The following is a 16,906-nucleotide window of genomic DNA, read 5'->3' on the forward strand; positions in this document are numbered from 1 at the left end:
AGTGCATTGCTCCTCTTCTTTTTGATCTCTGTATACATTAAAAGGGGGTTAGAAAGCTGATGTAATACAGTAATTTATACCATATCTTTTTTTTAAAAAATGTCCAGTTTTTTAACTGTAGAAAAGCTGTGGACTGTAGGAGAACACATTTTAGAACAATGAGGTTTTGTGACCATTTGAGGCAATACATTGATTTGAAAAGCATCTTGCAATGAAAAAGTCACTAAGGCAGGGATAGTAAAAAAAAATATGGAGTCAAATGTTACCAAGCGTTCTTTCTGAAAACGTGTACAACCAAATCTTATTATATCGGTGGGTGATTATGAGGGACTATTTTATTATTATTTATTAAATTTGTATACTTCCCTCTACCCACAGGTCTCAGGGCAGTTCACAAAAAGTGATGGCTTTCTGGTGTTAAAAATGGTTTATTTTATGCCTGTTCAGTCTCCATTATGCATTGTGTTGTTTCTGTGCAAAAAGCCAAATCCATTGAAGCTGTTTAAAATATACCTTGTTTAATTATCCCCTGCTAGAAAACCCTAAGTGAAATACAACAGAAAAGGCAGGAATATGACCAGGGCTGTGTGTGTTCTGTGTTCATACCCAATAATTAAATAAATTTGAATTTAGGGCAGTATTCAGCATCCTGAGAATTTTAGCTTTCATTTTTTTTAAATGAACATTTCTGGCCCTTAATATGTGAAGATAAATGTGACAGTATGTGGGCTCTGAAATCTCAGCAGCTTTTAATAGTGGGAATAATATGACTTTCCAGAGGTCAGGGGCAATTTGTATCCCACCATTCTTCCAAGGAACTCAAGGGTTCCTTCCGGTCCATTTCATTCTCACAACAACCTTGTGAGGCAGGTGTGGCTGAGAGTGTGACTGGCCCTAGGTAAACTGGTGAGCTTTGTGACTTGACCCAGGATTCAAACTCAGGTCTTCCTGGTGCTAGGCTAACACTCTCAAGTACTACATCACACTGGGCCTCAGTCTCTCTCACACCTGCCTCATTTATTTAGTTGTTTTGGTCATTGCCCACATTCAGGAAAAGCAGAACTATATATAATGTGGAAATTTATCTAGTTTATATAAACCTTGGAATTCAGTTTTCTTTGAATTTATGTTACTTGGTGCAGATTTTTTCATGCTTTTAGAACAGAATGCACACAACCCAGGGAACAACCACACCCTTCCAATTTTTAATACTACCATGAACTGAATGGCAAAAAAGTCCTCTTACAAGAAAAATAATTTTAAAAATTCCTTAGTTAAAAATATTTTTGCATACTTTTCTTCCTTTAACTGTTTGCTGAAATGAAAACAAAAGGGCTAAATTGAGCTAGCCTTGTTCAGAAGACCAGTGACCACAGTCAGCAGTAAATAGTTGTGTCTTCACATGAAGAAGGAAAGCAGAACTTGAACCCAAACAATTCCCTAAACAGGAATAACACTAATCACCGAAGTGCACTTAACACCATAGGAGCTACAGTATTCTTTACACATGCACACTTTGTAGGACACTTTGTACATGGAACTAAACAATGGAATATAAATATGCAAGCATCTTCTTTTTAAGTACACAAATTAAAAGTTCATTTACATTCTTTACTTTCCAAGATGCTGATGGAAAAAACCAAGATCTTCCAAACAGGAAGTCTGAAGATGCTCATTAATGCAGCAAAATCTTCTCTCTCTCTCTCTCTCTCTCTCTCTGCCACACACACACACACACACACACACACACACTCATCTCTGTCTTACACACCCCTTACATACTTCAGATTACATAGTTGTGTGACTATGACGAGCCCAAGACAGGACACGCTCCTCTCACCAGAAGAGGACGCTGGAATTGTTAACATTAATTCAGTTTCTTCTGCAGGTGATTTCTTCTGTCTTCAGTAGTTTCTGGGCTGAAGTCTGTACAGAAACCGTTAGGAGCTGGACAGCTATCAGTCTCCATTTGATCGGGATATAAATACTCCTCAGCAAAGTTTGGATACATTTCGGCAAACTTGTGGAAATCCTCTAGAAATTAATAAAAACAAACATACATTTAAAGTGTTTTACTTACAAAATCAAGAAGGACTGCAAGACAATAAAAGTACTAAGTAGGCTACTAGTTACTAAGTCTCCCATGCCAAACTTTAAGAGCATTTTCCAAAGGGTTGAACCCAATTAAATTATATTTAGAGTAGACCCACTGACCCAGGATAGTCATTTTCATTAGTTTCAATGGGTTTTCCCTGAGTAACACTAACATTTGCTAACAACTCAAAATGATTTGCAGAACTACACTATGTTCCTCCTCTCCCCACCTCCTTGAGCTTTAAGCAATGGTTTGTTTGTTTGTTTGTTCGTGTTGGCCTTTTCTTGACAGGTCGGTTTATTACATTAGGTAAAGGTAAAAGGTAAAGGACCCCTGGACGGTTAAGTCCAGTCAAAGGCCACTATAGGGTTGCGACGCTCATCTCGCTTTCAGGCCAAGGGAGCCAGCGTTTGTCCGCAGACAGCTTTCCGGGTCATGTGGCCAGAAGGACTAAACTGCTTCTGGTGCAATGGGACACCGTGACAGAAGCCAGAGAGCAAGGAAATGCTGTTTACCTTCTCGCCACAGCTGTAGCTATTTATCTACTTGCACTGGTGTGCTTTCAAAGTGGCAGGAGCTGGGACAGAGCAATGGGAGCTCACCCTGTCACACAGATTCGAACCGCCAACCTTCCGATCGGCAAGCCCAAGAAGCTCAGTGGTTTAGACCACAGCGCCCAACACTGCAGCATAAGGTCACTGATCATAGAACAGAATGGAACCTTTAGCTACTGGTAACCATAGCATGGACCGCGTTAGTGTGCTGCACTAGGACTGGACTGATCCAAGTTCAGATTTCCATTTGGCTTGGAAGCTCTCTGGATTACTTTGGGCCATGCACTATCTCTCAGGGTTGCTGTAGGGATCAAAGGGGTGAAGGGGGATGCCAACCATACAAGCTGGAGGAAAAGGTATAGCACATAAACAAGAAATAATATACAGACATTCCGTCCCTATATACAGACATTCCAGGAAGCCCATTAATGAGCACAGGAAGCTGTTTCATATTGACCAAGACTATCTAGTACTGACTGGCTTTTCAGGGTTTCTGACAGAGGCATTCCCACTTGGAAATGCTTGGGTTTGAAGCTGGGACTTAAACTCTGAGCTACAGCCCTTCCCATGAAACACAATGGCCAGGAACCTGTCACACCTGCCCCCAGGCAGCTGCTCTTTTCCCTGGGACATGCCTGGCCACCACACAAAAGTTCCCCATTGTCTGCGGCTTTCTAAAATCATAGCACGGAACTCACCGTATGTAATTTCCCCCCTTTCGTCGACATCTATAGCTCTGAATAGGTTTGACACATTAAGATCTGAAACACCCATGGCAGTCTTTAAAATGCAAGTTAAATCTTCTTCTGTTAGAGCTCCAGTTTCTGACTGATACATCTGTGAAAAATTAAAACGTATGATTTGTTGTTGCAGCAGCAGCAGCAGGAAAGAAACACATTCCCAGGGCCTCTGTTTGACACTTTCCTCCCAGCCAAATAAATCTTCCAACTTCCCTACGCTGATTGATACGCCACCTTTTATTTTCCATTTAGAGTTTGCAAATTTTGCTGAAGCCCAAGAGCAAATACATTTATTGATACAGTTTATTAGATACAGTTTATTAGATACTGTTAGGTCCCGTCACGGACAACTCTGGGGTTGCGGCGCCCATCTCGCTTTACTGGCCGAGGGAGCCGGCGTACAGCTTCTGGGTCATGTGGCCAGCATGACTAAGTCGTTTCTGGCGAACCAGAGCACTGCACGGAAACGCTGTTTACCTTCCCGCTGGAGCGGTACCTATTTATCTACCTGCACTTTTGACGTGCTTTCGAACTGCTAGGTTGGCAGGAGCAGGGACTGAGCAACGGGAGCTCACCCCGTCGCGGGGATTCGAACTGCCGACCTTCTGATCGGCAAGCCCTAGGATCTGTGGTTTAACCCACAGCGCCACCCGTGTCCCTATTAGATACCTTAGGGGCCGCCTATTCCTGTACCAGCCTACCCAATGTCTAAGATCTGGCAGAGAGGGCATTCACTGTGACCTACCTCTGGTTTATTCAGAAACAGATAAAGAAAGAGAAAAAAGGCCACTTAGTGGCCACACCCAGGCTATGGAATACCTTGCCCTCTGAGGTTTGTTTGGAGCCCCTTCTTGCCAACATAGGATGCTTTATATGGTAAGCTCTCTTTGGGGTTTTATCTGCTGTGCCTGTTTTTATTTTTAAATTGCTTTGTTTAATATTATTGCTTTTGTGGATGCAGTATTTTAATTGCTGTAAGCTGTTTCAAGTGGTGCAAATGTAGTGCTCGTTTGGGAGGAAGGACGGGATGTAAACTGAATAAACAATAATGATAATAGTAACAACAACAGCCATCCTGGTATTGCAAAGGTGGGGAAATCAAGAAGCGTCTCCACCCCCATCGTTCTGAGGTCCAGCGCTGAGGGCCTTCTGGCAGTTCCCTGTCTGTGAGAAGCCAAGTTACAGGGAACCAGGCAGAGGGCCTTCTCGGTAGTGGCACCCACCCTGTGGAACGTCCTCCCACCAGATGTCAAAGAAAAGAACAACTACCAGACTTTTAGAAGACATCCGAAGGCAGCCCTGTTTAGGGAAGCTTTTAATGTTTAACAGACCACTGAATTTTAATACTTTGTTATTATTATTATTATCGTTATCATCATCAAACATGCAATTGCCTCTCCACTAAAAGTAGTACTCAAGGTAATATAAGGAATTACAGTACATAAAAATACGAAGGCCAACCATGTTACTAAATGCCAGTTGAAATCCCTTTCTCTCAAGGTCTGCTGCAGGAAACTGACTAATCATGCATCATCACTGCAACGGATACAGGAGACTTCATTTGTCACCTAAATTCTGCTGAGGCTGTAATCTGGTGGGCCAGCATAAGGAAACGCAATCCACAGGTGTGATGCCACAATAGAGTTGAGTGCTGGAGGGATAAGAGAGCATTGGGGAGCTCATATGCTCATACGCCCTTGAGTTCTTTTGATTTACTGCCTCTTTTATTCTTTGGGAACTGTTCATTTTGCCAGTTAGGCAATGTATTGGGTATTGCTAGCTGCCTTGGTCATAAATATTTTGAAATAAAAATAAGACCTAGCCACGTCCAAAGCAGGATCACCCCAGATGTGTTTAGGGTAAGGGGTTGCTCATGCAGGAAAAGGTGGTCCTTCAAAGATATGTAGCTCAGGAAATCCAGGGCTTTCAAAAGGTACACAAACCTTGGCTTTCACTTACATCACTTGATTTCTCGGTGCTCAATGACTCACAGATGACTATGTGAATTAACTTTTTTGTTGTTTAGTCATTTAGTCGTGTCCAACTCTTCGTGACTTAACTTTACTGATAAACATTAAGTTTGAGGTATCATCAAGTGACACTCTCCCCCCATTTGTTAGCTCCTCTTTGGCCACAGCTCATAAAATAAAGCATCAATGTACAATAAAACACAATTACCAGAAAGGATGTCTCTCTGGTGTTGTATATGTGATGGCTCACTCACATTGACAAGTTGTCGCTTGATGCTGCTTTCATCAAGTGACGAGCACGCAAGCTACTTTTTTCTTACCCATTTGCCTGCGCAGGCAGCAATTTGCACAGTCTCATGCTCCTGCTTGCTGATTTGGAAAAAAACAAAACAGGGCACAACAGATTGCTGCTGTGTTTTGCGGGCCAAAATGCATGTGAGTGAATATGGCTACTGTTAGATGCTGACTACTGTACAGTAGATCAAACACATCCATTCTTAGGGAAATTAGCACTGAGTGCTCACTGGAAGATCCTGAAGCTGAGGCTCCAATACTTTGGCCACCTCATGAGAAGAGAAGACTCCCTGGAAAAGACCCTGATGTTGGGAAAGATTGAGGGCACAAGGAGAAGGAGACGACAAAGGACGAGATGGTTGGACAGTGTTCTCGAAGCTACAAACATGAGTCTGACCAAACTGCGGGAGGCAGTGGAAGACAGGAGTGCCTGGTGTGCTCCGGTCCATGGGGACACGAAGAGTCGGACACGACTAAACAACAACTGTACAGAACTTGTATAAAGCCAGTAATGACAAGGGATGCAGAGAAGTTGTGGTTAATGTAATGAATTGACCTGTTTTGCCCCCCCAAAAAAGGAAAAGGGAAAAAAAGGGCTTTGTTTTTTAAAATGGCTTTCAACAAACCGGCTTAATAAAAGCTGCTACTTGCCTTAAAAGCCAGCTGTATCGTTTGCAAGGTTTTGGATGGCCGACAGACTACTGACAAAGCGATTACATATTCTCTTAAGTCAATCAGACCACTTTCCTTCTGTAAAAAAAGGAAGAAACAAAACTGTATTACCAGTTTCATAGAAAATACCCACTGAAGAAAAGAAAATTCTGAAAAGTGCCCATAAAAAGAGCTCACATGGAGGTTTCAGCACAAAGATTTTTAAACAAAGAAACTAGTGTTAAAATACCAGCTCGTCTGCAATTAACTAAGGGATTAACTCCTCTGAACTTTTGAAACATCTTATATTTATCAGTTGTTTTACAGCAAGGAACCCTTTCTGGCCAGATCTTTCTCTCCCCAACCCCCGGTGGGCAGGGAACCCACCTGCCAATCACCTGGCATCATAGTGCTATCAGTTAATGTAACCCTTTGAGCCCTTGATTGTCAAAACTTCAAAAAGAAACATGAGGCTTTCAAACAGCCCTTTGCGGGCTTTCAAATAGTTCTCGCATGTGGATGTTTATAGAGAGCTTTGATGCAACACTATGTTATGCTTGCTATATATGTGTATGTATATAGAAAGCTGTAGTCTAATTTGTAAAATAAGTCATAGTCACCATGTATCCCTTGTGCTACATTTCTCCATGGTAAAAATGATGATCAGCAGCCAATAGGATGCGTAATTTCAGACTACAAATGTTCACACAGCAGGCAAAAGGCATGCACACAAGACCTTCTGGGTTTAGTAATCACTTTTTCGAAACTATTGTTCATAACATAAACAGGTACTTTCTATGTTACAGCTCTATTAACCATACTCACAAATGAAAACTGCATTCCTAACAAAAGAACGCCCAAGGCCTTAATTCAAATAATAAAAGTGGTTATTTAGAAATTTCAAGACTGTCATCTTTCTTACCTCATCAAAAAGTGCAAACATGTTTTCTAACGTGTCAGAAACCGGGACTTCTAGGTATTCTGCAAACTCCTTGAGACTGACCCTTTTGTCTTTCATTCTTTTGGTATTTCCTGAATATGCATCAAGCTCTCTTTCAAGCTTCTCTGGCTTTAATCTAAACATGGGAGGAGGAAGAAGAAGAAGAGTTTGGATTTGATATCCCACTACCCAAAGGAGTCTCAAAGCGGCTAACATTCTCCTTTCCCTTCCTCCCCCACAACAAACACTCTGTGAGGTGAGTGAGGCTGAGAGACTTCAGAGAAGTGTGACTGGCCCAAGGTCACCCAGCAGCTGCATGTGGAGGAGCGGAGACGCGAACCCAGTTCACCAGATTACAAGTCTACCGCTCTTAACCACTACACCACACTGGCTCTCAACCAAGGCTGAAATTGTAAACAACCCTCTCTCTTTTTTTTCTTACAGGAGTGTTGAGGAGGACAAACCAGGCAGTTTGTAATTTCCTGGCAATCCACTAACAGAAGATAAATGCTAAAACCTTATCCCTGATGTGTTTGGCCTGGTAAAGAGGAGACTGAGAGGAGATATGATAGCTGTCAGGGAACTGCCATCAGAACAGGGGTGGGAAACAGAGGGGCAGTTGTGTTACAGGGAGCCTCTGAAAATCTTGCGAAGCAGTTCTTCTGGTGATGAGGAAAACCCTGCCTCTGGTGGGGAAGAAGTGAAAGGACCAGAGGCTGCTGGTAGGAGCCTCAGCAACGCTCCTGGCAAAAGCTGGCCAGGAGGGAAGCACACCCATTCCTTCGCCTACCCTGCGCAGAAGTCTAAAGCGCAAAGAGGGAAGGAAAAGGCTGGGCGTAACGAGACTTTTATGCTGAGGGAGGTCCAGGAAACAAGCACTCCCGGATTCTGCTAGCGATTGAGGCAGACATGAATGTTGGGGTTCTGCACTGTAAATAGTTTTGCACCTAAATAAAACCTGTAAAAGACAGGTCGGAGTCCTGCTTGGTTACTCGTGAACAACCACCTAAGCCATCTGACAATAGGTAAAGGTAAAGGGACCCCTGACCATTAGGTCCAGTTGTGACCGACTCTGGGGTTGCGGCACTCATCTCACTCTACAGGCCGAGAGAGCCGGCGTCTGTCTGCAGACAGCTTCCGGGTCATGTGGCCAGCATGACTAAGCCGCTTCTGGCGAACCAGAGCAGCACACGGAAACGCTGTTTATCTTCCCATCAGAGCGGTACCTATTTATCTACTTGCACTTTGACGTGCTTTCGAACTGCTAGGTTGGCAGAAGCAGGGACAAGCAATGGGAGCTCACCCTGTCGCAGGGATTCGAACCGCCAACCTTCTGATCAGCAAGTCCTAGGCTCTGTGGTTTAACCCACAGAGCCACCCACGTCCCTTCAAATATCTAAAGGGCATGGAGGACAGAGCAAGCTTGTTTTCTCCTCCTCTAGAGGCTAGGACCCAAACCAATGGATTCAAGTTACAAGAAAGGAAGAACTTCCTGACACTAAGAGCTGATAGTGGAATGTTTCCCAAGAGAGGAGTTCGACTCTCCTCCCTTGGAGGATTTTAAGCAGAGGCTGGATGGCCATCTGTCATAGATGCTTTAGTTGTGATTTCTGTATTACGGGGGGTGGGGTGGGTTGGATTAGATAACCCTCAACTTCCTTTCCAACACTACAATTCAATGAATCTACACCTTTTCTTCCTGTGGTGGGTCATTCAGACATGCATCTCTTCACTCTTCATTCTGAATGACAGAGTTCCAGGAATTCTGTACCACGCAATCTGAATATACAGTTTTGTTCTAAAACAACGTGGAGAGCATTCGGATAAATTCAGTTTTCAGAAGAGGAAAGTTCTAATGCAATATCCTGAACTGGAAAAAGTTGCTCCCACTTTATATTTGCAGTTATAGAAAAAGCCCTCATTTAAAAATATCATCATCATCATCATCATCATCATCATCATCTCAGATTCTCATCTACCACTGACAACCACCAAGCTTCAAGGCCATGATGAAGCTGGATCTAACAAGGTAAGATTCAACAGCTGTAACTTCTTGACATTTTGAAATGTGAGTGAACATAGGAAGTGTCCAATATAACATGTTAAGCTGAAAGGTTTTTTGTTTTGTTAACTTAATATAATATAAATTTAAGCAATGCGGACTCCGATTTCTGCAAACCACAACCCTGGCATCTAACTTGTGTTGAGGTGAGGGGGAAATGATATACAGATGGCTCTTCCTTTCTATCTCTACCATAAGTTGTAATATGCTAGGTTCACCCAGGAATACAAATTATGACTTTCCTAATTATCAGAACCACAGTCAACTGAAGCCAGGAATGCTCAACTGAATTAAGTGGCAAGAAGCCTATTATAACTAGATCTTGCACAACACTGGCAGATGTCAAATTTGTTAAGCTTTTGAAACCTCTGTGATTCTGGTCTGCTCCTGCAAGATTGCAAAACATTGCTCCCATAACCTCCCAGATGCTTTACTTTTTAAAAAAATTGCTTTTAAACCGATTTGTTAAAAAAAATGTTACATGGGGAAAAAAATACGAGAGAGAGACATTGCACATACCTTTGTAAATCAAGAAAATCTGTAATTAAAATACTTTTTTTATAAAAAAAATGCTCTTATAAAGTTAGTAAAGGTAAAGGGACCCCTGACCATTAGGTCCAGTCATGACCGACTCTGGGGTTGCGGCGCTCATCTCGCTTTATTGGCCAAGGGAGCTGGCCAGCATGACTAAGCCATCTGACAATAAAAGGTAAAGGTAAAGGGACCCCTGACCATTAGGTCCAGTTGTGACCGACTCTGGGGTTGCGGCACTCATCTCACTCTACAGGCCAAGAGAGCTGGCGTCTGTCTGCAGACAGCTTCCAGGTCATGTGGCCAGCATGACTAAGCCGCTTCTGGCGAACCAGAGCAGCGCACGGAAACGCTGTTTACCTTTCCACCAGAGCGGTACCTATTTATCTACTTGCACTTTGACGTGCTTTTGAACTGCTAGGTTGGCAGGATCAGGGACCAAGCAACGGGAGCTCACCCCATCACAGAGATTCGAACTGCCAACCTTCTGATCAGCAAGTCCTAGGCTCTGTGGTTTAACCCACAGCGCCACCTGTGTCCCTATACAGTTACAAAGCGATTAAAACATTACGTCGTACAGTTCCACACTTTTATCAACCTGCTCACCCAAGGCTTCTCACAAGCTTTGCAAATTCTAAGAGGCAGGTGTCTGAAGGGAGACGAAGTTGTCCTTCAGCCAAAGCTAGCTGGCAATCTTCAAAAGTGTAGTCCGTTACTGGAACTCCCAAAGCCCTTGAGGGGGGGGAAAGCAGGAATTTACACAACAGCATCACACTTTATTTATAACGGCAGGTTTATAAAGCAGACGCAATCTAAACGCCACATTTTGGCTATGCCAAAGCTCACGATGTGGTCTGGCAAGTCAAGGAAAGAGTAGCTTTCATCAAGAGTACTTCAAATTTAAAAATGGGGATGAAGAGACAAAGAAAAGGGAGGGTACATTTAAATCTGCCTAAAACCATTAAACCATTAGACCTTCCCTCCTGCATGTTTCTCAACTGTTTGATGTACATTTATGTGTGTTTGTGCATCTTCAAACCACTATAAAAAACTTTCCCCAGACATGTACCGTATTTTTCACTCTATAAGACTCACTTTTTCCCTCCTAAAAAGTAAGGGGAAATGTGTGTGCGTCTTATGGAGCGAATGCAGGCTGCACAGCTATCCCAGAAGCCAGAAGAGCAAGAGGGATCGCTGCTTTCACTGCGCAGCGGTCCCTCTTGTTGTTCTGGGTTCTGAGATTCAGAATATTTTTTTCCTTGTTTTCCTCCTCCAAAAACTAGGTGCGTCTTATGGTCTGGTGCGTCTTATAGAGCGAACAATATGGTATTTAAATTGTTCAGTAGCACCTTAGAGACCAAACTAAGTTATTGGTTTGAGCTTTCATTTCGCCGCCAGAGCAAGATTTCTGTTCTCATCCTGAAGCAAATCTTCTTCAGATATCTTCTTCAGATATTCTTCAGGTATCTGAAGAAGTGTGCATGCACACAAAAGCTCATACCAATAACAAATTTAGTTGGTCTCTAAGGAGCTCCTGGAAGGAATTTTTTTATTTTGTTTCAACTATGGCAGACCAACACGGCTATACCTACCCATAATTAAAATGTTCAGTTATGGTTATTAGCAGCCAGTGCATTCTGGTGGGCAGTGCATTGGGTATATCTGAGGACCTAGAAGCCAAATCCCTTTAAATTGTTTTCTTGCTACATCTAAACTGCACCTTAATCTACAACCATAATGCATCTGCTTCAATTTTCAGTTTGGATGATAGGTTTGGTTCCCTAGAAATTCGGGTATTCTTTCCCAGTCAGATATAGAGGATGGTCGCTGGGAATGATGTTGATTGTTCACCTCTTGAAAATTGGTCTATGTAGTCCTACAGGGATTAGTATTGACACCAATCCTGTTGATCATCTATATAAAGCCACTGAGAGAGATCGCCCACTGTTTTGGAGTGAGGAAATTTCCCCAAACATCCAGCTACTGTATTGGCCATAAAATCACTGTTTGGAAGTTGTGGGCAGGTAGTTAAGGATTAATAGACTGAAAATGAACCCGGACAAGTCAAAGTTGACACTAGTAGGGACTTGTCAGATCTTAGAAGGAACAGATTTTCTTGTCATTGGTGGGGTTGTAATTTCTACACCAAAAACAGGTTCAGATTCCAGTCCACACGTGTGATGCAATCAGCTTTTGTTAGGTTTGATATGATATATTTTTTCTGCAATGTCCACAATGTTAGCACACACATTAAAATAAGCAGAATATTTCGGTACAAACATCTAAATAAGCAGATACCACAATGGTGCTATTTGGACAGCAGTTCACTTACTGTGCCATGATCCGTCTCACGTTATTTGCATACAGAGATGGGTTTCTCTTTTCTTCTTCAGAGGGTATATACACAGGCAGGAACTGCAAGTAGAAAAAACGGTTTCAGCTCAAACGTGTTACTGTATTTCACAGGCAAAAGTATAAACTCACACTAATAATGTTGCTTTTAAGTACAGTAACAGGATCAAATGTTCATAAGCAAATACAAAAAACATAAAAACACAACCCTGAATTTTTACACACATCATTAAGGAGTAGCAACATTTCAGGGGTTTTTTTTTGTTTCCAACCTCCCTCCCTTTATTAATTTGGTTTTTAAAAAGGAACTAAATGATATTTATAGTGCAACAAATGAGCAGCTGTGTGGGATACAGATTAGGCATCTTTCTTCTACATTGTGCTTCCAACTGCGTCAATTATCTCATTTTCCCACCCTTCAGAACAGCAAGTCTAAAAACTGCATTTTTCTCCTTGAGAGTGAACTGCAGATATGAAATGTGGCTGTGCAAATGTCGTCAGTACCACCGCATACGGATAGTAGCATTATCGTTGATCAGTGACATTAATTCCCCCTCCCAATATGCCCGTAATGTTTTGACCTCTATTATTATTCTTTTATTTATTTTATATCACAATAGAAAAAACATAAAACCAGACAGTAAAATAATAGAAAGTTTAAAAAAGCAAGTTGAAAGCAAAAAGAAATTAAAAAAACAAGCATCAATAGACTATTGTGGGAGGTGTACTCTCAATTGTTTTCAGTGGACATTTAAAAGTTGGCACAGAAGGTGCCTCTGAATCTCTTTTGGCAGAGTGTTCCACAGGACTGGTGACACAAAAAGCTTGATTTCTTTTTGTTGTCAAACGTGCCTCAGCAACTCACCCAAGCCACTCCTGCAGATGATCTCAGTAACAGATACCTCAGGTATCCTGGACCCAAAGCTGCTCAGGGCTTTGTAAATCAGTATAAGAAGCTGGAGCCTGGCTCAGTAGCAGATGGGCAGCCGTGACATGTTCTCAACCAGAAGCTTGCCCCAGCAATCTGGCTGCTGGATTCTGCACCAGCTGGAGTTTCCGAACCAGACCCAAGGGCAGACCCATGTAGAGCTCATTACAGTAGCCTAACTCAAGGTCAACAATGCATGGATTTGTGGAGACCAGTGGAAGCACTTGTTCTATTCCCAGGGTTTTTGTTCAGCTGGAAGTCACCAGAACTCAGTTCTGGCACCTCCCAGGTGGGCGCTGTTATGTACTGAAGTTCTCACCCTGGGCCAGCAGGGGGATACTGTAGATAGTTTTCACTCAGGTCCACATATGCAAATAAGGGATTGAAAGTGACGTTCAGTGATTGGATAGTTACAGAAAATGGTTACTGTTGCGTTCTAGTTGAGCTCTATATAAGCAGGCTGGCTGAACCCTTCAGTTCAGTTCAGTTCTGGCCTGTGAATAAAGAATCGCTGTGTCGTCTGATATGTTCACCCACAAATTAACAGGCGCCATTGCCATTGTAAGAGAACAGGGGAGGTGTTCATGGCTGAGTTCCGGTACCTCTCTTTCTAGAAAAATAGCACTGGCTATTTCTTTTTGCAAAGTGGGGAAATGAATAAAATAAATAAAATGAAGTTAAGCTTTCCTCCTGCATTACAGGGTCTTTATTTATTGGGGTACTCTTTTGAAGTCATTGTTCCAGAGCTGAACTATTCACACATATTAAAGGATACCGTTAAAATGGGTTATAGTTTTTTTTAGTTGTCTCAAGCCTAGGGTTGCAGACTAAAACACTGGTAACTTTGTACTAACCTCTATTTCCACAAAATTATGGAACTGACATAAAGTTAGCCACAGAATTTTCAACCTGAAAGAGAAATGAAAAGCTCGTTTTAATTTACAAGATTATTAGTTCCGTAATTAACATCACGAATGCATCCTGAGAAAGAGAAACGAAAATGAACTTCGGGTGAGATCCAGCATTGTACAAACTGCTCATGCAATGGGACTTCTCATTCCTCTCCTCCCCACTGTGCACCCCCAAATATGCTCTAAAGGGTTGGGGGACTCTCTGAAGCTGGGGGGGGGGGTTGGAGGAGCAGGAAGAAAAAGAAGTCCCATTGCACAAATGGATTTATGTTGTGTAAGCAGATGGGCCTCACTCTGTAACATATGGGAAGCGAACACTACTTGGCAATTAAATATCAAAACTGATGCGCAGTAAACTTAAGTACCTTAGCTATGAATGATATTGAAATCAAATATGATTTAACATTCTCAAATACTTAATCGATTTGAAATTGTATGAAAAAGCTAAAGAGAAACAAGAAGGCCATTGCTCAGATGCTTCCAAACACTATAGACAAAAGGTATCTATTGGCAGGCTAATCTATTCATTCAAATTAGGAATAGTGTGATTTGGGGTTTGAAGAACTTATTAAACCTTGGCCAGGAAGATAATCTGATGTGTGCCCATTATTTAACATACTAGTCCTCAGAAAGAAAAGCAATTCATTAAAGCAATTAGTAAGTCAAATAATACATAGCTGACTTACGCTCCTGGACCCTGCCATGTCCACGTAATTGTATCCTGTGCAGCAAAAGAAATGCATTCAAATATTTAAGCAGTCCTATGATGTTAATAGGCTTCACAAAAAAAGCACTGCTTTGAAAAATGTGACAGTAGGCTATTTATATCTCATTATCCCTGTAAGGGTTTTGTCTACTACTGCATTTGGCAATAAGTAAATCATGAAGGGGGAAATACTTTAAATGAAATGCCGATGAATTTCTTGTAGGTTCAGGAATTCCTCCAGTTTACAGCATACTGACAAAGGAATTATCAGTGCCCTCTAGTGATACAGAAGCAGCATTTCAGTTAAAGGAATAACGGGACACAAGCTCACTTTTGCTTTCTCATAGGTAGAACTGAGTTTGTTTACCACAATGAGATACTAGCAAACAAATCTTGCATTCTGCAGTAATAGATTGATAGATTAACAGATCATCTATTAGATGAAAAGATGGGCTGTGTACATATCAAATTTACACCTTTCTAGCTAGCATAGGAGTAACCTAACTATTTTGGGGGATACTTCATGTTCTCCCATTTGGGGGGGAAATAAGTCAACACACGCTGCATTTGTCTTGAAACAAATGTACATATCTAAGAAACAGCCCGTGTCACCTCCCACCTGATTTACTACCATTCTGCTTTTCAAAAAAAAAGTTTGAGAATATATTTCAGACAACTACTTAAGGTTCCTATATGCATTTGGCATAGGGATGCGGGAGGCGCTGTGGTCTAAACCACTGAGCCTAGGGCTTGCCGATCGGAAGATCAGCGATTTGAATCCCCGCGACGGGGTGCGCTCCCGTTGCTCGGTCCCTGCTCCTGCCAACCTAGCAGTTTGAAAGCACACCAGTGCAAGTAGATAAATAGGTACCGCTCCAGCGGGAAGGTAAATGGTGTTTCTGTGCGCTGCTCTGGTTTGCCAGAAGTGGCTTAGTCATGCTGGTGGCCACAACCCAGAAGCTGTACACTGGCTCCCTCAGCTAATAAAGTGAGATGAGCGCCCCAACCCCAGAGTTATCCGCAACAGGACCTAACGGTCAGGGGTCCCTTTACCTTTATGTATTTGGCATAAAAGCTTACTCAGAGCTTACCAGTTTGTTTGGATAACGTAAAATCACAGGTTGGACAGGCACTCCAGGGATAAATGCTCCTACAAGATATACGGGATACATATAATTACAATACTTTCTAATTACCACCTATTAATGACACTGTGAGCATTGAAGGTATTGCTTGCGCATTTCTGTTATGTAACAGCTGGCTTTTCTGGATGATATGCTCTGAAGTTTTCCATCTTCCCAAGTAGCCAAAAAAGATGCAACTATAATTTATTTTTAAAGGTTAAGCAACAACACTCAGCAACATAGTAATCCAAGCATCTAAAGATAAATAGATTCTGATTATTTCCTGCCCAAATAATAAATAGTCCAAGCTTCTCCCTGCAAATGAACATAATGTGCCATCTTCAGAGGTTTACTGTTATGGTATACCACTGTGCCTTATTCCCAGCAGCTTACTTCCTGGAAAACTTGGTACTGTATTACATTGGAAGCATTAGTATGATTCATTCAATTTAATTTCAATCCTTTGATAAGCAGGATATTTCATTCCAGGTAAGATGACACAGGAAGAATAGATAGTTAGTCAAAACAACTAATAGCCAGCAATTTTTCAGAAGTACCTAATTGGAAAGATCTCAGGGCTGTCAAATCCTACGCAACATATATATATATATTTCCAGGAATTTGACAGAAATAGAAAAAATGTTCCACCCCAAGGTTTGACTGCCTTCCCTGATGAAGACAAACATTTTCTTTTTAAACAGGAAAATCTGCCTTGTAACCTCTCTCTCATATTATAAGCCAACGAACAGCAACCAATAATAAGGTGTGTGAAAACAATCTACATTGTTAATGCTAATTCTTCCACTCTTCTGGAGTGGAAGAAGACTCTAGAATCAACTCAAATCTCTAACTAGGAACAAGAAAGGAATGTTAACTGAAACAATCAACACTTCTGGTCTTCTTTGTTTGCACTTTCATCCACTACCGAAGATAGCAATAAATCAAAATCTTTTCTGGACACCCAGTTCTTTCCCAACTCTATGGTCAGTCTGTGGCTATTTTCATCAACATTTACAAATTTAGATGCCTCCCTTTCCGAAAAGGATGA

At 41.8% G+C, this 16,906-nt stretch overlaps 1 protein-coding gene across 2 annotated transcripts in view; it reads right to left on the reverse strand.

Moving 5' to 3' along the window:
* Window positions 1–244: 244 nt before the first annotated feature.
* The window catches only part of LPCAT1 (lysophosphatidylcholine acyltransferase 1), a 44,257-nt gene continuing 27,595 nt past the window's right edge, over window positions 245–16,906 (reverse strand). For both annotated transcript variants that reach the window (XM_081920062.1, XM_081920063.1), the window contains exons 6-14: window positions 15,826–15,884; window positions 14,715–14,749; window positions 13,972–14,026; window positions 12,170–12,252; window positions 10,444–10,569; window positions 7,227–7,380; window positions 6,305–6,403; window positions 3,348–3,486; window positions 245–2,034 (exon numbers count right to left, since the gene is read on the reverse strand). In XM_081920062.1, the coding sequence (XP_081776188.1) occupies window positions 1,868–2,034; window positions 3,348–3,486; window positions 6,305–6,403; window positions 7,227–7,380; window positions 10,444–10,569; window positions 12,170–12,252; window positions 13,972–14,026; window positions 14,715–14,749; window positions 15,826–15,884 (917 nt within the window). In that variant the 3' untranslated portion in view covers window positions 245–1,867. The remainder of the gene's footprint in view (window positions 2,035–3,347; window positions 3,487–6,304; window positions 6,404–7,226; window positions 7,381–10,443; window positions 10,570–12,169; window positions 12,253–13,971; window positions 14,027–14,714; window positions 14,750–15,825; window positions 15,885–16,906) is intronic.

Source organism: Podarcis melisellensis (genome assembly GCF_964234715.1).
Source record: "Podarcis melisellensis genome assembly, chromosome: 7".
Lineage (NCBI taxonomy): Eukaryota > Metazoa > Chordata > Lepidosauria > Squamata > Lacertidae > Podarcis > Podarcis melisellensis.